The sequence below is a fragment of the Psammomys obesus genome, unplaced genomic scaffold (assembly GCF_907164565.1).
Source record: "Psammomys obesus unplaced genomic scaffold, mPsaObe1.curated_primary_1811, whole genome shotgun sequence".
Classification (NCBI taxonomy): Eukaryota; Metazoa; Chordata; class Mammalia; order Rodentia; family Muridae; genus Psammomys; species Psammomys obesus.
Genome location: NW_026596326.1, coordinates 3,523,523 through 3,545,598, shown reverse-complemented (window position 1 = coordinate 3,545,598; position 22,076 = coordinate 3,523,523). Strand labels below are relative to the sequence as shown.

At 39.0% G+C, this 22,076-nt stretch overlaps 1 protein-coding gene across 1 annotated transcript in view; it reads right to left on the bottom strand.

The window, feature by feature from the left end:
- Nucleotides 1–1,878: 1,878 nt before the first annotated feature.
- Sgcd (sarcoglycan delta) overlaps nt 1,879–22,076 on the bottom strand; it is a 541,179-nt gene continuing 520,981 nt past the window's right edge. Inside the window, exons 7-8 of the mRNA XM_055597224.1 lie at nt 3,589–3,712; nt 1,879–2,075 (exon numbers count right to left, since the gene is read on the bottom strand). Coding sequence (XP_055453199.1) covers nt 1,902–2,075; nt 3,589–3,712 — 298 coding nt within the window. The 3' untranslated portion in view covers nt 1,879–1,901. The remainder of the gene's footprint in view (nt 2,076–3,588; nt 3,713–22,076) is intronic.

Below are 22,076 nucleotides of genomic sequence, written 5' to 3'. Positions count from 1 at the left end.
CAAACCTTAGCCCAGTGCTTGAATGTTATATCAGAAATAACAAACCTCTTTTCCATCTCTGATAACAAACCATTCAGCTTGTGAAGTAAGAAAAAATTAGAAACGTCTGCAGAACAAAACCAAAAACAAATGTCATTCTGGCCCATAAATAAGACTTCATTCAAGATTGTGGTGTCTAGTGGCACCGAGGATGATCTAAGCCAGTTACACACCTCCATTCAGGGCTCCTCCGAGTCCAAAACTGGAAGCCATTTGGTTTGTCCATCAGTTTTCGATGCCCAGTCATGACTAAACCATTTCCCTCCAGCCATCCAAAATAAACTACAGGTAACAAGATAAATAGGATGTGCTTCTCCTTGCTGAGTGCATTGGCTTAAGGCATAGGCACATTTCCCCCTCTTTGAACAGAGATGGTGTAATCCCCTGTCCCAGCACAAGAGCTGGCCAGGGTGACCCTGGGGCATGGCAATGAAGGTGGGGTGCTAAGAGGTAGCTGATGGCGGGAATCAGAGAGCTAGTTCCATATATGGAGAGCAGGTGCTGCTGACCCAGGGGACACAGTGATTCTGATGAGGACATGTGACTCTGTTTATATTAACTTGCCATTGGTAGTTCTGGCAGTATGTTGAGTCTTAGGTCTGTGATTCCTAGGGAAAACATAACAGTGAGTTCAGGAATATGAATACCCCAGCACTGACAAAATACACAAGAGCAAAGTAAGAGCATTTGTGTAAGCCCTTGGAAATATGATGTGTCTAAATGGCCTACTAAGCTCAAGAAACTTGTGAAAGTTATCTTCCCTATGTTACTCTTAGAGTTTCATCTTAAAAAACGACTTCCCTTGGGATCTGAGGCTCACTCTTTGGGATTCTAATTGATTTAATGGTTTTGAGTCTCTCTGCTGGATAAAGTCAGAAATGAGAACCTAAAAGCTTGTGAAACAGTTTTCCCTTAAAAGAGATGTCTAGCCCATGTATTCTTTGCTTGTGAGGCCATTGCGTAGCTTCTAGCCTATAAAGAAGGAGCTGGTATCCTCTTCTTTGCCAATTGACGGCTTTTACTCATTGAGTGTGGGCGAATATGTAAGTTTAAAGGAAGCAGATTAAGTAGAAGTTAGGGTAGTGGCTTAAAATCATTCAGAGTTCAATACTCCCAACTCCCACTCATTTAGTCACACAACTAGTATGTTGATCTGCAAAGGTAGGATGGCCATTTTGAGTTCTTGTGGCTAATTTTTATGGGTTTACCCCATTTTTATCTTGAAGAGAAGAACTTGATCAGCTTGGCTGAAGTTAAGAAAGGAAAAACAAATGTCTATGTTTTCAAAGACAGTCTTACTACGTAGTCCAGGCTAGCCTCCATCATCACAACTTCGTTGGTTTGGGGGATTTTAGATGGGTCAAATGTTTATTTTTTATACCAGATTATCAGCACTTGAGATAAGCCTGAAGATTCCCGCCATTACTGCCTCTAATGACACTAAGAGAGAAGCTGAGTGATTTCTTGAAGGTATCGATGGATATTCTATACATACTTAATCCACTGTGATTTGAAATTGCCTGGGGCATGCCGAGCCTGAATGAGTGCTTAGATTCTGTCATATGGATGATTGGGATGGGGCAGAAAGATGATAGTAGATGATGTCACAGGGTCACCCATGGTTCCTTTTGTACTGAAACCTCATTTTATACAGAGGATATATATATTTATTTATATATATTTATATATTTATATGCATTCACACACATACACACACACGCACAACCCACTCATTCACACATACATACACACAAAAGGTCTTTGATAGGCTTTCTGTGTTCTAGTAAAAATAGCTGGCAGCCAGTGTCTCTAGCCGAAAAGGGCCTTTATACTGCCGACAATTGTCCACTATGGATAGTCTTTCAAAGGCAGACACTTGTGTTTATCTGACAAGTGGAACCAGTTCCTGCCTGAGACAGAAATAACCTCCCATTGGCGCAGACGCAGAGCTCGAAGACCTTCTGCCTTGTTCCTGTGGGTGTGTAGGATCCACGAGGCAGTTTAGGTAGTTTGATTTTTGCAGCATCCAACTTAATCTAGAGAGAGTGTATAGGAAAGAAAGAGTCACTTAGAGACTGCTCTGTAAGCTCTTGACACTCAGAAAGAGCAGACTACCTCATTCAGTTTATATCTCACAAGTACCTACTATGTGCTGAACAATGTTGGCAGTGGGAATAAGGTAGCCTCTAGCCCCCCAAAAGCCTATATTCTAGCAATATTATGCATTATTAGTTGATATTAGCATTTTTGCAAACATGTTATATGCAGAATAAAAATAGTGTTACAGAGTCAAATAAGTGTGGAAATGACACTAAACAGTTTTTATTACCACAGGGTAGTAAAATGTAGAAATGACACATTAAACATTGTTTATTACCACATGGCACACCCATGGCCAATCTGAAGTTTCCAGAAGACAGTCGAATATATAGCATCATCCACATTTTAAAAGATTAATGAGCCTTCCTCTTTCTTTTTATAATGGTAGCACTAATATTCAAAGGAATAATACTATGAGAAATGCCGTGTGTGTGTGTGTGTGTGTGTGTGTGTATGCATACACATAGGAAGATAAGCTGTACTGAAAGGAGTCATTAAGTTTCTGATTATAACTGTCTCCTCCAGAAGTCAAGTTTGAGTGGCTATGAGCAACCTTTATGAAGCAGTTTTATGAGTGTGGTTTTTTGAAGAGGCATTTCTTATATTGGAAGACTCCATTAGAAAAATTCTTTTAAAACAAAACAAAAGAAAAAGCAAACGTCTAACTAAACCAATCATTTTTTTAAAAAAAATATCCACTGGGTGGATATAACAATGCAAGGAAAGCCAGATATCCTCCCTCTAAGTACCCTGTAAGTAGATAGGCAAGGCAGGGCAGGATTTCATCTTAAAATATCAGGTTGTCCCTTTATTTTCATTCTTAAATAAAATAGTTCACCTATGAACACTTAAATAAATTCCCTTCATAATCTGCAGCCAAGTCTGAGTCCTGCTGCTAGGGGAATTTAGCTTAACTTGCATATAAAATTACAAATGCCATTTGTGTTTAATGGCTGGGGTTGTGTTTTGGCCACCTACTCTGACCCTGTTAGTTTTTGGCTTGTTCTGACTCAGGGCAACACTTAGACCCGACTTTCCAGTCTCAAAGAACCAAAGCATACAACATAAAACATTTACATGTATATTAAGTTTGTTTTCAGCCACATGGGTGTGATATACAACTTAATTTTGTGGGTGAACTAAATCTTATTTTTAAGGCAGAGAGGGAGAGAGAGAGAGAGAGACAGAAAAAATTGGAAAAAAGCATTCATTTTCACAGTCATGTAATTTTGCCCTTCCACACATACACAGCATTATCTCAGCACTTCACAAATAACTAATCATAACTTTTATGTACTGTGAGTTTAGCTGATAATCATGATGCTCAACCTTCTTGTGAGCTCCTTGGGTTGAAACTGTGTGAGATTAATCTCAGTGCAAACCAGCCTAGGGGAAAGTTTGGCCCTTGGACCAGTAGACATCCCAATTTTTGTCCTTCCCACTCCTTACCTCTCCATCCTTGGACTCTAGTCTCAGCTCACTTCTGCAGGTGGCCTCCATGTTGCCAGCTTCTGCATTTATTTCTACCCCTTTTGGGGCTTCCATCACTAGAGATCGGGTTGGGGACTCCAACCTGAAATACAAGCCACAGCTTAAAGATCCTTTTCAATGCTCAGGAATTTTAAGAAGCTGAAGCTCAAGTCATTGAGGCAGCCACAGTATTGCCCTCAAGCTTTCTGTATTTTTGCCTTTAGACATATAATTTTATGACAGAGGGTATAAGGGTTCTAGACTTTATCTTCTCTCCATTTCACAAAGGTTGTAAGGAAGGTATTCTAGGATCATGGCCTCATCTTCTACCAAATTGAGGACTTTATTTTCTTATTAGAATTTACCAAAACCTTACCTGTATCACTCCTCTATTATTATTAGTAGTAGTAGTAATAGCAGCAGTAGTAGTAAGAGGATTCTAGCTCCTTTTCTTTCTAGAATGTTTCCATTTTGTCCTACTATATGGTTCTTATGAAGGCACAATCAGACCAAAGTTAAGAAAATAGATCTAGGTGGCTGGAGGCATAGATGGCTCAGTGGTTAAGAATGCTTGCTGCGTTTTGCAGATTCGTATATCAGGTTTCAGAACTCCAGCTCCAGGGTGTTTGATGCCCTCTACTGGCCATACCTCACCCCATAGACCCATAGAATTAAAAGTAAGACTATTTAAAATAAGAAAATAGATCTAAGAGTCAGACGGTCTTATAATCAAGCCATGAGGTATCTCCTTTGTTCTCCTTTATTATGAAGGCTAACATGTTTTATTGTTGTTCTTTTTAAATATGATTTTATATTTATTACAACTTATTCACTTTGTATTCCAGCTGTAGCCCTCACCCTCACCCCCTCCCAATCCTGTCCTCCTTCCCTCACCCCTCCCATGCCCCTTTCCCAGTCCACTGATAGGGGAGGACCTCCTCCTCTTCCATCTGACCCTAGCCTATCAGGTCTTATCAAGACTGTTTTTTATAGTCTTCCTCTGTGGCCTGGTAAGGTTGCCCCTTCCTTTGAACATGAGGATGTGTTCAAAGAGCCACCCACTGTGCTCATGTCAGAAGACAGCCCCTGTTCCCCTTACTAGGGAACCCATTTGGAGACTGAGCTACCACGGGCTACATCTCTGCAGGGGTTCTAGGTTATCTCTATGAATAGTCCTTTGTTGGAGTATCAGTTTCAGAAAAGACTCCAGGGCCCAGATTTTTTTGGTTCTGTTTTTTTTCCTTGTGTAGCTCCAGACCCTTCCAGGTCTTTCTGTTTCCCCCTTCTTTCATAAAATTCCCTGCACTCTGTCCAAAGTTTGGCTATGAGTCTTAGCATCTGCTTTAATACTATGGTAGGTAGAGTCTTTCAGAGGCCCTCTGTGGTAGGCTACTGTCTTGTTCCTTGTTTTCACATTCTTGCGATTTGCCTTTCTGAATAAGGATTGAACATCTTATCTAGGGTTCTCCTTCTTGCTTAGCTTCTTTAGGTGTACAGATTTTAGTATGAATAATATATATTATATATCTATTATCTACTTACAAGTGAGTATATACCATGTGTGTCTTTCTGCTTCTGGAATACCTCACTCAGGATGATCTTTTCTAGTTCCCACCATTTGCCTGCAAATTTCATGATTTCCTTGTTTTTTTTTAATTGCTGAGTAGTATTTTGGGCTGAGAAAGAAATTAGGGAAACAACACCCTTCACAATAGCCACAAAGGACATAAAGTATCTTGGTGTAACTCTAACCAAGCAAGTCAAAGACTTTTATGAAAAAAATTTCTAGTCTGTGAAGAAAGAAATAGAAGATATGAGAAGACGGAAAGATCTCCCATCCTTATGGCTTGGCAGGATTAACATATTAAAAATGGCCATCTTACCAAAAGCAATCTACAGATTCAATGCAATTCCCATCAAATTACCAACACAATTCTTTATAGACCTTGAATAAAAAATTCTCAACTTCATATGGAATAACCAGAAACCCAGAATTGCTAAAACAATCCTCTACAATAAAAGATCTTCTGGAGGTATCTCCATCCCTGATCTCAAGCTGAACTATATAAAGCAACAGTAATAAAAACTGCATGGTACTGGCATAGAAACTGACTGATGGATCAATGGAATCGAATAGAAAACCCTGAAATAAACCCACACACTTTATGGACACCTGATTTTTGACAAAGATGCCAAAACCATACAATGGAAAAAAAGACAGCATCTTCAACAAATGATGCTGGTCTACTGGATGTCTACATGTAGAAAAATGCAAATAAATCCATAATTATCATCCTGCACAATACTAAAGTCGAAGTGGATCAAAAACCTCAACATTAAAACCAGATATACTAAATCGGTTAGAAAAAGTGGGGAAGAGCCTTGAGCTCATTGGCACAAGAGACAACTTCCTGAACAGAACACCAACAGCACAGGCTCTAAGATCAACAATCAACAAATAGGACCTCATGAAACTGAATGATTCTGTAAAGCAAAGGACACTGTTGTCAAAAAACAACAACAACAACAAAAAATACCTATGGACTAGGAAAGAATCTTCGCCAACACTATATCTGTCAGAAGACTAATATCCTAATATCTAGAATATATAAAAAACTCAAGAAGTTAAACAGCAACAAATCAAGTAATCCAATTAAAAAATGGGGTTCAGAGCTAAACAGAATTCTCAATAGAGGAATATCGAATGGCCGACAAACACTTAAAGAAATGCTTAACATCCTTAATCATCAGGGAAATGCCAATCAAAATGACCCTGAGATTTCACCTTACACCCACAAGAATGGCTAAGATCAAAAACTCAAGTGATTTGGTTGGAGCATATGTCTCAGGGAAGACCCCTGGGCTCAGATTTTTTGGTTCTGTTGCTCTCCTTGTGGAGCTTCTGTCCTCTCTAGATCTTACTCTTTCCCACTTCTTTCATAAGATTCCCTGCATTCTGCCCAAAGGTTGGTCATAAGTCTTAGCATCTTCTTTGCCTAGAACCCCTGTATAGATGTAGCCCATGACAGTTCAGTCTCCAAGTGGGTTCCATAGTAATGGGAACAGGGACTGTCTCTGACATAAACTGATTGGCCTGCTCTTTGATCACCTCCCCCTGAGTGGGGAGCAGCCTTACCAGGCCACAGAGGAAGACAATGCAGCCACTCCTGATGAGACCTAATAGACTAGGATCAGAAGGAAGGAAAAGAAGAGCTCCCCTATCAGTGGGCTTGGGGAGGGGCATGCGTGGAAAAGGAGAAGGAAGGGAGGGATTGGGACGGGAGTGGGAGGGAGCTACAAAGTGAATAAAGTGTAATTAATAATAAAAAATTAAAAAATAAATGCAAACCAACAAAAAACTCAAGTGACAACACATGCTGGAAAGGATTTGAAGAAAGGGAACCCTCCTCCATTGCTGGTGGGGATGTAAACTTATAAAACCACTTTGGAAATCAATCTGCTTCTTTCTCAGACAATTAGGAATAGTGCTACCTCAAGATCCAACTCTACCACTCCTATACCACTTCCTGGAATGCTGTTATTCATGTAAAATAACAAGCTGTGTATTTTCACTTCTGTAAACAAGCTTGTTTGTCTCAATTGCACAGGATGTATGTTTGATTACATATAGGCAGAAGTACATCAGGATGTGTGCTTGTCTCTGATTGCATGAACAAGAAGTGTATTGCCTTGTGAATTTTGCCTTTATAAGCTCCTGACTAATGTAATTTGGCTCCACACTCTGAGCATCAGTGTCGGGTATGGACCTGACCAATGCCCATTTTCCTGGCTAGTATTTAATAAAGCCTCTACTTGTTGAAATTTATTCATGGACATACTGGTAAATTTCTGAATGAGTCCAGACCCATATATAACATTATAACCAGAAATAATTCTTTATTCTTTTCCTCTTGAAAGTTTTTCAAAGCCTCAGTTTCTTTATTGATAAAGTTCGAGTCAGGCCTGGAACATTAAAAAATGTGACTTGCTCTAAAATATTACAGTTTTGAATGAGATAATACTTACCTGAAATTCTTAGAAACCAAATGTATTTCAGATTTTGGAAATTTCTAGAGTTAAGTAGACCTTACTGGAACATTTCTTATCTGAAAAACCCAAATGTCCAAATGATGGCCTCCTAGTGGCAATCTGAATGTTTTTTAAGTTTGTAGAATATTGAGACTTTTCAAATTAGGGTCAGTTACCTGTTTCTGGTGTTGGCATTGTTATTATACCAGCAAAAACGAATTTTTGAGCTTTGCCTTGTAATGTAGATTTAGAACAGATTTAGAATAGGCCAAGGATTGTCTGGGTGTCAAAAGGGATATGAGGAAAAGTTGTTTTGGGTGGTGGAACTCTTGATACCTATCTTGATTGCATTACAATACTGATTCCATATCTCTATGCATTTTTGAAAATGCAAGAAAAGGTCAATTTTATTGACTTTAAGAAAAATAACCTTTCTCTATGCTAATTATAATAGCAAAACAGGTGATGGTATGCATTCGGAAGGCTTTTGACCAGATCACTTTAATGAGAAAAAGCCCAGTCATCCCCATGAATATTCTAGATTTGAACAGTGTTACCAAATAGGGATTCACGAAGATGCTCTTACAGAGAAAGCAACACAGCCAACGAGAAAGATCCAGCTTTAAAACTGCCTTGTCTATTCAGGTCAGTTTCCATAGTTAACATTTCCAATTTTTCTATATCTTGAATGTGTTGAAAGGCAGCATCTTCCTTTTTGCCCATGACTAGCTGCCTGCTATATTCCACAATACCACCTTTGGACATTGAAGACCCTTTATACTCAGGAAAATGGCCACAAGGGCAAATTGGCTAGTGAGCTAGCAGTACTGAGCAATCACATCATATCAAGATAGGTACTGGGAGGGCTCCTCCAACCTCCCTGTTCTCAGCTGCTTCTGAGAAGCAGCCTTGACCTTGAAGGTTTTCCACCTGTAATGAGTCCTGCAGAGCTAGAAGAGATGCAATAGGCCTACCATACTTCTTCATAAAAAAGCCTCCCTTTCTACTTAGTTCATTATTTCCTTAGTGATCTCACTCTCCTGTGTGTGGCAATAATCCCTTCAACCCATAGTCTCCTCAAAACATCTTCATAAAGGTTGCCCACTTCTGGTGTATTTCTGCTTATTATTGCACTTTACTTCATTTGCATTGGGATTTTATGATTGCCTGGGAGATTGCCTGGGAATAGTATCAGGGTGATGTGGATGAAGTTTTATTACTAGCACAAGAGGAAGTGATGTCCACGCATGGGCACCAAGCTTAGACTCTCATCTACTCCGTGAATATAACCTAGGTTGCTGATCTCTCACTTCTGAGACAAGGCAGATAGCTTGGGATCAACCCCCACCCCCTTTTTGTCTTTTTCTTAAGCAGTCTGACTGACTTAGGCAGACATGGACACATTCTTAAAACATAAGCACCAATTCCATGAAGAAAGAGTAGCATTAATTTACAGTATAGCTATGCAAATGGAAAAAAAGTTTTTCTAGAAGTGATAGAGGCTAGTAAGAAACATTTTGGCTTTGGTTTCTGCAATATTGGGTTCAAATCTGGGTTCTGCCATTTACCTAGAAATATAAACCTGATAACGTCTCTTTTAAGCCTAGCTACCTGTTTGTAACAATAAGACTATAAGGACACTATATTGACTGGGCTTTAGGAAGACTAAGATCCCACATATGATGCTCTCTATAAAGTGTCACCTCATAAACCCTCAGGAAAACAAAGTTGATGATCCTAAGACCAGAGCCAGGGAGATGGCTCAGAGGGTAACGGCTATTGTGGTACAGGCCTGGCAACCTGAGTTCAATCCTGGAAATCGACATGAAAGTGAAGAAGAGAAGCTGTCTTCTGATTGCCACGTGTGCAGTGGCACATGTTTTCCTCTCTCCCAGATAAAAAAAAAAAAAAAGAGTAAATGGTCCCGAGTTATCTACCTGTCTCAGAAGTGAGAGATCAACTACCTGTGGCTAGTTCATGGAGTAGATGAGAGTCTAACCTTGGTAGCCCTGCATTGACCTCACTTCTCTTGTGCTAGTTCCAAACTTCATTCACATTACATTGATGTGGATATGCCCAAGGATGAGAGTGAGAAGTTAGCATCATACAGAGCCAAGTGACACACATGTCACATTTGTCTCAAATCATACAATATTTCTCACCTTTAAGTAGTTTACATTAGTGACAGCAAATTTCATGTCTATTGAATTTGCTCATACATTGCACCTAGTATTCACAATGAGTGGATTTGTGAAAAGACAGTTGGAAGTAGAGTAAAAAGAAACTTGACAAAAAGAATATGAGCAGGGCCTAGAGAACTTATTACATATAATGCAGTCATTTTAAGCATCAGGATTTATTATATTCTTGTCTATTAGTTAAGGCCTTCCAAGTCACCAGAAAGGCTCTTAGGCAGACGTGTAGATTTAAAACGGAATGCTATCGCCCCAACCCCAGTATGGGAGCACCACGACACTAAGAAAGGGATCTACTGTGAAAATGCCCTAATGTAAAATGTAATGTAACAACTAGGCGAGCAAAACCCCCTTGAAGTGATAGTAATCCATTTCTGATTACAGATCTAGGACGAGAACATTACTGCTGTGTGGCATAAGAAAATCAAAGGTTTCCTGTTGGTGGGGAAACGTTGAGGACTCTGCAGACTCTAGTAATGTAGGTTAGTGACACAAAGGAAGGAGAAACAAATGAATGCTTCTACCATTGAGGAAAAAATACAGCCGCCAAGAAAGAAACATAGGAATGAAGAGAATGGCCAGGAGTGGAGGCTAAGGGGCAAAGCCAAGTCCTAAGAAGAATCATTTTCAATGTGAACTTGTGGAAGAGCAGAGTGATAGGCTCAGTAACTAATGAGTGGGACTGACATGGCACCAACACATCTTCAGATGCTGCTTTAACACAGGGCCATAAACTCGGGTGCCCATGGGGTGAATTAGGCAGTGCTAGTGAGAAGCCTGCAAGGGAAGCTGTAAGTAAGAGGACAGCGCCATCATAATGGAACCTCAAGTGATGTTGGCTTGGATGAGGAGGTGGTGGAGATGCTGTCTAGAGAGGCGGGTGCTTCTCTACCCTCTGCTACTCAGGTTCCTGATTTATTTTTCTGACCTTTAAAAATGTTTTTCTTTGGAATCATTAAATCCCATAAACACATGCAAAATCTTTTTTAAAATACAAGGAGGGCTTAGAGACTGGCAAAACGGTGCCTTCATGTCCCCCATCTTCTTTAAAAATAAAAAGGAAATGCTTACCTTTGTGGTCCCCACAGCTCATCTTACCCACTCCATTTATCTCTTTCCCACTTCATCAAGACTGTTAGGCCTTTTGTGCTTATTGTTTTCTTGCCTTCGTTTGCCCCATTGATACGTTGTTTCCTTCCGCATGTTGTTAACTTCCTACCCAGAATAACTCCGCTTACAGATTTCTTAGTAAATGTGGTGCAACCCCACCCCACCTTCATCACCTGCGCTTGAGATCCACACACATCCCATAAGGTAACAGTTTATTCTGTTTCTCTGGTGTCACCTTATGCTACGATTTATTTTTGTGTTGTTCCGTTCCAGGTTTTTGTTTCAAAATAGTTTTGTCTATTTACACTTTGGGGAAGAACTCCCTTGCAGACATAGATTAGACTTGGTAGTCCTGGGGTAGTCCTGGGATAGGCATAGCTGCAGCATATCAGACTACAGCACACAGCTTACAAAGTGATTGCCAGACTTGATTTTCCTTATTCATGAAGGAATTTCCAGTCGCTCTACTTTGGTGCTAACGTTTGGTGATGTTAAACATGGAAAGAAAGAGGATGCTATTGTCTTTCACAATTGTATTTCCTTAATTAGAGTCAAACACCATTTCACATGTAACTCATGAGATGTTTTCTTCAGTGAAATTTTTTGGTTTATTTTAATTTTTTTTTGTTTTGTTTTTACTTCTGATTTTCTAGGTGTGACTTATAAACCACACATGTTGAAAAATTGCAGTTCTACATATTTATGATCTTTTCTTTTTCTTTGTGGTTTTCTGTTTATACTTAGCATGGTCTATGAACATCAGCAAACCTTTCCAGGTTAATGTAAACAAGTAGGTATATACTTTTTGTAACTTATTGGGGCAGTAGTCCCTATAGTGTGAGCATGACTTTGAAAGTTACATACTTTGCTTTTTCACTAAGTCTGTAATCTGTCAATTATTGAGTTCGTGCATGGGCTGAGGTTGGGTTTGGGCTGACACATATTGTTAATGACAATTCAGGATGTTAAAAACATCTGAAGCTCTATCGTAAGTGACATTTTCAAAGCTTTACTTCTCTCTTTTGGTTACTCCCAGTATAATTTGTTATTTTATTTGTCCATTCTTGAAGAGAACTTACAGTATATCAACTTGCCTATTAAGGGTTCTAGTGTTCTTTATACCTGGTAAGAAAAATCTTGCTATCCCTAGCTTCTTCAAAAATCCTTGGTTTTCCATGCAGCCTCGGATTTAAGTTTCACAAGGAAAACATGGAATTATTTTTTCAACACTTTAAAAACATTTATTATTTCATGTATGTACAGGCATGCATTCATATTTATCTATTCATGATGTACCTGAGGAGGTCAGACAACTTGCCAGAGTTGGTTCTTTTCTTTCATAATGTAAATCCATCTAACTCAGGTTGTCAGGACTGGTGGCAAGTGCCTTTGCCCACTGAGTCTATCTCACTGGCCCAGAGCTTTTGCTGGGATTTGAGTTTAACCGACTGTCATTTTGTCTGTCTAGTTATGTTTTCTTGGATTCATTTCAGTAATTTAATATTTTCCTACATATCTTTATATATATATCACATATCTGTGATCTTATTTCTATTAAAATTAATTATAGTATAAAACATGTTTTATAATTCCTTAGATTTTATAAGTGCCCTCCTCCTTTTGTATTCCCCTCTTCACATAATGGCTTAGGTTTTACCTCTGTTGTTTATTTTTAATGTCCCTGCACTGTGGCTCTGTCTTTTTACCCCTGGAAGTATACCAATGACCAGAGGTTTGTTTTAAGATTCAAAGAGCTAATTTTACCTTGTGGTTCCTATCTATTTAATCTTTATCTTCAATTCCTGATTTTTTTCCTTTTTATTTCAGATAGATTAGAATAATGCACCAGTTGTTCTATCTTCCTAACAAGGGCCATTTCTTTAATCCTTACTCTTCTAAAGTATGTGCAATCATATGCATGTTTGAAAGCACTCAAAAGGAAGATTTATAATGTACCTGTGACTTTTACACAATTGCAACATGACCACTCCTGTTGGCCTCTGAGTTTTATCAAAAGCTATTCTCATTTCTTACTTTCTAAAAATATGAGATCTCCCAGAAAGCGTTTCTAGATATGCCTACTACATGTTTTCATTATTGAGTCTGAACTTTTGAACATTGCCTTTGAACTAGCAACCCTATAATAAAAGACTGTTTTCTTCATGAAATCATTTCTGTAAAAGTTGAGACTATATTTATTTGGGTCTGATAATGTCAATTTTTATAAACCTTCCATGACCCGGTGTACTTCAGGTGTTGCTGCCATGTTCTTTATGTTTTGTTAGCTATTTAGTTTTTCTGCTTCAGTTATATTTATTTATTATTTTTAGAGCCACGTCTGGCTATTTGATTGATTTTGGGAGGTGAGGGCTGGCAGGGTCTCACTGTGTAGCTCTGGCTGGCCTGGAAGTTAGAAATATCGCCCAGGCCGGCCTCAAACTCAGAGACCCACCTGTAACTGCCTTCCAAGTACAGAGTTAAAGAAGTGTGCCAATACACCCAGCCCTGATTTGTTTCATTTCTAAAAGAGGTAATTAACAACTTTCAGTTGCTTATCTTTCTTGTCATCTTATTGATATGTAATGTCTTTTGAGTTTTTTTTTGTCTCCCCTCCCCCCATGTGTTACAATTCACGTGCCCATTACTATAGTTGTATCTTGCAGTATTTTCCTAGTGGAGACTTCCTTATACCTTTAAGTAAGAGCTGGGCTGCTTGCTTATTTCAGGTGTGTGCCTTATGTGACGGATTACTTTTTATTTCTTACGGCTTTTATTTGTGTGTGTGTGTGTGTGTGTGTGTGTGTGTGTGTGTGTGTGCTGTATGCTGGGGTGCCCACACTAGTATGCACTCATGAGGAGGCCAGAGGTTGATATCACATGTCATCCTCTATTGCGTCCACTTAATGTGTTGAGACAGGGTCTTTTGCAGAACCTAGAGCTTTGATATTGATAGGCTAGACTGGCTCTCAAGCCCCTGGGGTCTCCCTGCCTTCATCTTTCAGCTGCAGGATTAGAGGTATATACCCCCATGCTCAGCTTTTTCTGTGGGTGCTCGGGAATCGAACTCAGGCCCTCATATTTGCTCAGTGAGCACTTTATCCACAGAGCCATTCCTCAGTGCTAATATTACATACGGCTGAAGTAAATGCCACATAGAGTAAAATGCACAGATCTTAATTATATGCTTTAATGTATTTTGAAAATGTGTTACCATGAAATCATCCCCCATTCCATCTTAGCAGTCCTACCTGTCTCCCTCCCAAAGCACATGCCCCTACCTCATTACCATCACTGAACATTAGTCTTGCGTGTTTTCAAACTTTGTATAACAAATGTCACCATTTTTAGACTTTTTCTGACTGTTGAAATGTTTACTGTTGTTTCATGTGGTTGTATTCATCAGTTATTCATTCTTTCTGTTACTTAGTAATGGTCGACTGCTTGAATGAACCATGATTTGTTAGTCCAATCTATGCTTATTAGACATCTGGTTTTTAGTTTGTGAATATTTTGGACAGAGCACTATGAACACTTTGATGCAAGCGTTTTTTTTTTTTTTGTTTGTTTGTTTGTTTTTTTGTTTTTTTTTTGTTTTTTTAAAGGAGAAATTCTCCTTTCCCTTGAATAAGCAGCCACCAATCACTAGATTCTAAGAAGGGTGTCTTTAATAAGCCTGGTAAAGTAGCATCGAAGATGGTCCCTACTGATCCTTGCCCCTGATACTCATGCCCCTAAGTAATTTTCTCCCTTCAATATAGGAGTTTATATAGTTATGACATAGCACTATTGATGGTCTATCACTCATTCAATTAGGATGTAAAAACAGGACTTATGTTCCCATTCCCACGTGCTCAAGTTGTGGCAACTTGCCATGCCATCTGTCATATGGATGGAACTCATAAGACCAACGGATAGACCTTTGCCCACTATGAGCTAAGGCCCTCCGATCAAGAGCCTGCAGGACTTCCAATCTTCCCTGTAGCCATGAAGTTCTTGGAACAAAGTTTTCTTCCATTTAAGCATCTGATGAGATGACAGCCATGGCCAACAGCTCAACTGCAGCCTCTTTTAAGATCTGAAGCAGAGGCTTGTCTAAGCTGCACCCCCCACTGTGACTCGCAGAAGCTTTTACAAATGTTTTAAATGCACAATTTGGGGGATCATGTGCTGTCTAACACAGATAGTTGTGCAACTGCTGGTGATGCTGAGTATCCCTTAGTGACTCTATAATGGTGTTTTTTGGACTTCCGGAGATATTTAAGTTACTAGAAGAGCTTCTTCCATAATCCTGATGATGTAATCTCCCTCTTGAAAGCCCACAATAAAAGGAAAGAAGCAATAGCCGAGAAAGCCCTCTTCCAGGTTCCCCATAGGTACCGCGCCACGTGCACGCCTGCACTCACACAGCCATAATGAGAAACATTTTGTGAACGGCACTATCGCATGGTTTTCAGTTCTTCTGCCTGCATGGTAAGCACCTCATTGACTGAGCAATCTCTCCAGTCCCTATATATGGATTTACTTTTATGTACTCTAATTGAATGTCTGTAAACTCTAAATTTATGGTTTTTTTTTTTTTTTTGTGCCTATCCTCACTGCTGGATAACATTTGGCAAATATGTATTTGAAAGTTATTTTTGCTTCATTTCCAATTTTATTCTCCCTCTCATTTAGACTAGACCATCTCATTCTGGTGTGTCTATTATTCTGTCTCTGCTCCCTGAATAATTCTTCAATATATTTTCATATGCATTTATCTTTATCCATTTTTCCTCATATCCAGTGGGGTTTTGCTTTGTGAAGTCGATTTTTATTCATAGATATTTTGTTTAGTTCATCTTCTAATTTATTAACCACTTTATTTTTTTCTTTATTATAATTTATTTGTTTTACATCTCAATTGTAGCCTCCTCCCTTGTCTCCTCCTGGCCCCACCTTCCTTCCCTCTTCTCCCCTATCCGGCTCCCCTAGTTTGAGAAAGGGAGAGCTGCCCTCCCCTACCATCTGACACCAGCCAAGTCTCATTAGGCCTGTCTGTATCCTCTTCCTCTGTGGCCTGGCAAGTCCTCCCAGCCTGGCAAGTTCCCGCAACCCCAACCAACCAGGGAGAAGCAATCAAAGACTGGCAACAGGGTCCATGTCAGAGGCAGCCTCTGCGCCCCTTACGAGGGATCACCATAGAGATGGAGCTGCCTATGGCTCCACCTATGGGCAGGGGGACTAGGTCCTCTCTGTACATGGTCTTTGGTTGGTGCATCAGTCTTTGCAGGACCCCTCTGGGTCCAGATTTGTTGCGCTGTTGGTCTTTTTATGAAGCTCCTGTTCCCTTTGGGTCCTTATATTTCTCTACTCTTTTTTTTTTTTTTATGACTCCCTGCATTCTGCCCAAAGTTTGGCTATGAGTCTCAGCATCTGTTTCAATCCCCTGGTGGGTGGAGTCTTCCAGAGGACATCTATGGTAAGCTCCATCCTGTTTCCTCTCCTCAACTGTTAAAGAGTCTATTCTATTTACCTTTCTGAATGAGAATTAACCATCCTCCCTAGAGTCCTCCTTATTATTTACCTTCTTTAGGTCTGTGGATTGTAATATAGTTATTATATGTATTATAGAGCTAATATCTGCTTATAAGTGAGTATATACCATGGGTGTCTTTCTGGTTCTGGGTTACCTCACTCAGGATGATCTTCTTTAGTTTCCACCAATTACCTGTACATTTCATGATTTCCTTGTTTTTAATAGCTGAGTAATATTCCATTGTGTAAATATACCACAATTTCTGTATCCATTCTTCAGTTGAGTGACATCTAGGTTGCTTCCAGATTCTGGCTATTATGAATAAAGCTGCTATGAACATAGATGAGCAAATGTCCTTGTTGTATGGTAGAGCATCTTTTGGGTATATGCCCAGGAGTGGGATAGCTGGGTGATGAGGTAGCACTATTCCCAATTGTCTGAGAAAGAGGCAGATTAATTTCCAAAATGGTTGTACAAGTTTGTACTCTGACCAGCAATGGAGGATTGTTCACCTTTCTCCACATCCTCACCAGCATGTGCTGTCACTTGAGTTTTTTATTTTAGCCATTCTGATGGGTGTAAAATGGAATCTCAGAGTCATTTTGATTTGTATTTCCCAAATGAGTAAGAACATTGAGCATTTCTTTGTTTCTTTGCCGTTCAATTTTCCTCTGCTGAAAATTCTTTGTATAGTTCTGTACCTCATTTTTATTTGGATTATTTGGTTTGTTAGAGTTTAATTTATTGAGTTCTTTTTATACTTGGGATATTAACCCTTTTCGGATGTAGGGTTGGTGAAGATCTTTTCCCTGTATGTAGGCTGTTGTTTTGTTCTGTTGATAGTGTCCTTTGCTTTACTGAAGCTTTTCATTTTCATGAGGTCCCATTTTTAAATTTTTGATCTTAGTGCCTAAGCTGTTGGTATTCTCTTCAGGAAGTTGTCTTCTATGTCAATGAGTCCAAAGCTCTTCCCACTTTTTCTTCTAACGCATTTTTCTAACATTGTGTCTGGTTTTCTGTTGAGGTCTTTGATCCACTTGGACTTTAGTTTACTGCAGGGAGCAAAATATGGATCTATGCAGACATCCAGTTAGACTAGCACCATTTGTTGAAGATTCTATATATTTTTTTCATTGTATGGTTTTTGGTTTCTTTGTCAAAAATCAAGTATCCATAAGCGTGTGGGTTTATTTCTGGGTATTCAACTCGATTCCTTGATCCACCAGTCTGTTTCTATGCCAGTACCATGCAGTTTTTATTACTGTTGCTCTATAGTACAGCTTGAGATCAGGGGTGGAGATACCTCCAGAAGATCTTTTATTGTACAGGATCGTTTTAGCTATTCTTTTTCCATATGAAGTTGAGAATTGTTCTTTAGAGGTCTGTGAAGATTGTGTTGGTATTTTGATGGGGATTGCATTCTAACCTGTAGATTGCTTTTGGTAAGATGGCCATTTTTACTATGTTCTTCCTACATATCTATGAGCATGGGAGATCTTTCCATCTTCTGATAGCTTGTTTAATTTTTTTTCTTCAGAGACTTGAAGTTTTTTTCATACAAGTCTTTCCCTAGCATGTTTGGGGTTACACCAAGATACTTTTATGTTTTTTTTTTTTTTTTTTTTTTTTTGTGGCTATTGTGAAAGGTGTGGTTTCCATAATTTCTTTCTCAGCCTGTTTGTCTTTTGTATATAGGAGGGCTACTGTTTTTTTGAGTTAATTTTGTACCCCACCACATTGCTAAAGGTGTTTCTCAGCTGTACAAGTTCCCTGGTAGTATTTTTGGGGTCGCTTATGTATACTATCATATTATCTGTGACTATTGATACTTTGACTTTTTCCTTTCCAATTTTATCCTCTTGATCTCATTTAGTTGGCTTATTGCACTGGCTTGGATTTCCAGTACTATATTGAAGAGATAAAGAGAGTGTGGGCAGCCTTGTCTTGTCCCAGATTTCAGTGGAATTGATTTAAGTTTATCTCTATTTAGTTTGATTTTGGCTATAGGCTTTGTGTATATTACCTTTACTATACTTAGGTATGTGCCTTGTATCCCTGATCTTTCCATGATGTCAAACAGGAATGAGTGATGGATTTTGTCAAATGCTTTTTCAGCATCTAAGTAGATGATCATGTACGTTTTTTTTTTTTCAGGTTGCTTATATGGTGGATTATACTGATGAATTTCTGTGTATTGAATTACCCTGCATGCCTGGGATGAAGCCTACTTGGTCATTGTGGAATTGATGTGTTCTTGCATTTGATTTGCAAGTATTTTATTAAGTATTTTTCATGAAATGTTCATAAGAGAAATTGGTCTAAAATTATCTTTGTTGGGTCTTTGTGTAGTTTAGGAATCAAGGTGACTGTGGCCTCATAGAATGAGTTTAGTAATGTTTCTGTTTCTATTTTGTAGAATAATTTGAAAAGTATTGGCTTTAGGTTTTCTTTGGCAATCTGGTAGAATTCTTCACTGAACCCATCTGGCCCTGGGCTCTTTTTGGTTGGGAGACTTTTGATGACTGCTTCTGTTTCCTTAGGGTATATAGGACTATTTAATTTATCTGATCTTGATTCAACTTTGATAAGTGGAATCTAACAAGAAAATTGCCAATTTCATTTAGATTTTCTAATTTTGTGGCATACAGGCTTTTGAAGTAAGACCTACTTATATATTTCCTCAATGTTTGTTGTTTTGTCTCCCCTTTCTTTTCTGATTTTGTTGATTTGGATACTGTCTCTCTGCTATTTAGTTAGTTTGGCTAAAGGTTTGTCTATGTTGTTGATTTTCTCAAAGAACCAGCTCTTTATTTCATTGAGTCTTTGAATTGTTCTCTTTGTTTCTAAATTATTGATTTTAGGCCTCAGGTTTTATTATTTCCTGCCATCTACTCCTCATGAGTGTGTCTGCTTTTTTTTTTTTTTTCCCTCCCTAGGGCTTTCAGGTGTGCCATGAAATTGCTTGTATGGAATGTCTCCAATCTCTTTATGATGGTACTTAGTGCTATGAACTTTCCTCCTAGCACTGCTTTCAGTGTGTCCCATAAGTTTGGGTATGCTATGATTTCATTTTCATTGAGTTTTAGGAAATCTTTAATTTCTTTATTTCTTCTCTGACTCAGTTGTCACTGGGAGTTGTTCAGTTTCCATGTGTGTGTAAGCTTTTTGTTATCCACATGATAATCTCCCTAAATGCTGAAAAAGGATTTGACAAAATCCAACATCCATTCATGTTTAAAGTATTGTAGAGATCAGGGATACAAGGCACATATCTAAACACAGTAAAGGCGATATACAGCAAGCCTATAGCCAACATCAAACTGAACAGAGAGAAACTTAAAGCAATCCCACTGAAATCAGGGACAAGACAAGGCTGCCCACTCTCTCCATATCTCTTCAACATAGTGCTGGAAGTCCTTGCTAGAGTAATAAGACAGTTGAAGGAGATCAAGGGGTACAGATGGGAAAGGAAGAAGTCAAATTATCACTATTTGCAGATGATATGATAGTATATATGAGTGACCCCAAAAACTCTACCAGGGAACTCCTACAGCTGATAAATACCTTCAGCAAAGTGGCCGGATACAAAATTAACTCAAAAAAATCAGTAGCACTCCTGTATACAAAAGACAAAAGGGCTGAGAAAGAAATTAGAGAAACAACACCATTCACAATAGCCACAAATGACATAAAGTACCTTGGTGTAACCCTAACCAAGCAAGTCAAAGACTTGTATGAAAAAAATTTCAAGTCTCTGAAGAAAGAATTAGAGGAAGATATGAGAAGATGGAAAGATCTCCCATGCTCATGGCTTGGCAGGATTAACATAGTAAAAATGGCCATCTTTTTTGGCCACCAAAAGCAATCTACAGATTTAATGCAATTCCCATCAAATTACCAACACAATTCTTTACAGACCTGGAAAGAAAAATTCTCAACTTCGTATGGAATAACAAGAAACCGAGAATTGCTAAAACAATCCTCTACAATAAAAGATCTTCTGGAGGTATCTCCATCCCTGATCTCAAGCTGTACTATAGAGCAACAGTTATAAAAAAAACTTCATGGTACTGGCATAGAAACAGAATGGTGGATCAATGGAATTGAACAGAAGACCCAAAAATAAACCCACACACTTACGGACACCTGATTTTTGACAAAGATGCCAAAACCATACAATGGAAAAAAGATAGCATCTTCAACAAATGGTGCTGGTCCATCTGGATGTCTACATGTAGAAAAATGAAAATAGATCCATACTTATCACCCTGCACAAATCTGAAGTCCAAGTGGATCAAAGACCTCAACATAAAACCAGACACATTAAATCGGCTAGAAAAAAAAGTGGGGAATACCCTAGAACTCGTTGGTACAGGAGAAAAACTTCCTGAACAGAACACCAACAGCACAGGTTCTAAGAGCAACGATCAATAAATGGGACCTCATGAAATTGAAAAGCTTCTGTAAAGCAAAGGACACCGTCATCAAAACAAAGCGACTGCCTACAGATTGGGAAAGAATCATCACCAACCCTTTATCTGACAGAGGACTCATATCCAATATATATAAAGAACTAAACAAGCTGAAAAGCAATAAACCAAGTAATCCACTTAAAAAATGGGGAACAGAGCTAAAGAGAGAATTCTCTGTAGAGGAATATCGAATGGCAGAGAAGCACTTAAAGAAATGCTCAACCTCATTAGCCATTAGGGAAATGCAAATCAAAACAACCCTGAGATTTCACTTTACACCCATCAGAATGGCCAAGATGAAAATCTCAAGGGACAACATATGCTGGAGAGGTTGTGGAGAAAGGGGAACCCTCCTCCACTGCTGGTGGGAATGTAAACTGGTACAACCACTCTGGAAATCAATCTGGCGCTTTCTCAGACAACTAGGAATAGTGCTTCCTCAAGATCCAGCCATACCACTCCTAGGCATATACCCAAAAGAGGCTCAAGTACACAAAAAGGACATTTGCTCAACCATGTTTGTAGCAGCTTTATTTGTAATAGCCAGAAGCTGGAAACAACCCAGATGCCCCTCAACTGAAGAATGGATGCAGAAACTGTGGTACATCTATACAATGGAGTATTACTCAGCAATGAAAAATAAGGAAATCATGAAATTTGCAGGTAAATGGTGGGACCTGGAAAGGATCATCCTGAGTGAGTTGTTCCAGAAGCAAAAAGACACGCATGTTATATACTCACTCATATAAACATACAATATAGAATAAACCCACTAAAAGCTGTACATCTAAACAAACTAAGCAAAAGAGAGGACCCTAACTAAAATGTTCAATCCCCATCCTGAAAGGCAAAGAGGATGGACATCAGAAGAAAACGAAAATAGGAAACAACCTCGGACCCTGCTACAGAGGGCCTCTGAAAGCCAGAAGAAAACAGGAAACAACCTTGGAACCTGCCACAGAGGGCCTCTGAAAGCCTCTGCAGTATAGACTGTCAAAGCAGATGCTGAGCCTGATGGCCAACTGATGGGCAGAGTGAATGGAATTTTATGTAAGAAGTGGGAAATAGTAAGAGCTGGAGGGGACGGGAACTCCTCAAGGAGAGCAACAGAACAAGATAATTTGAACACAGGGAACTTCCCAGAGA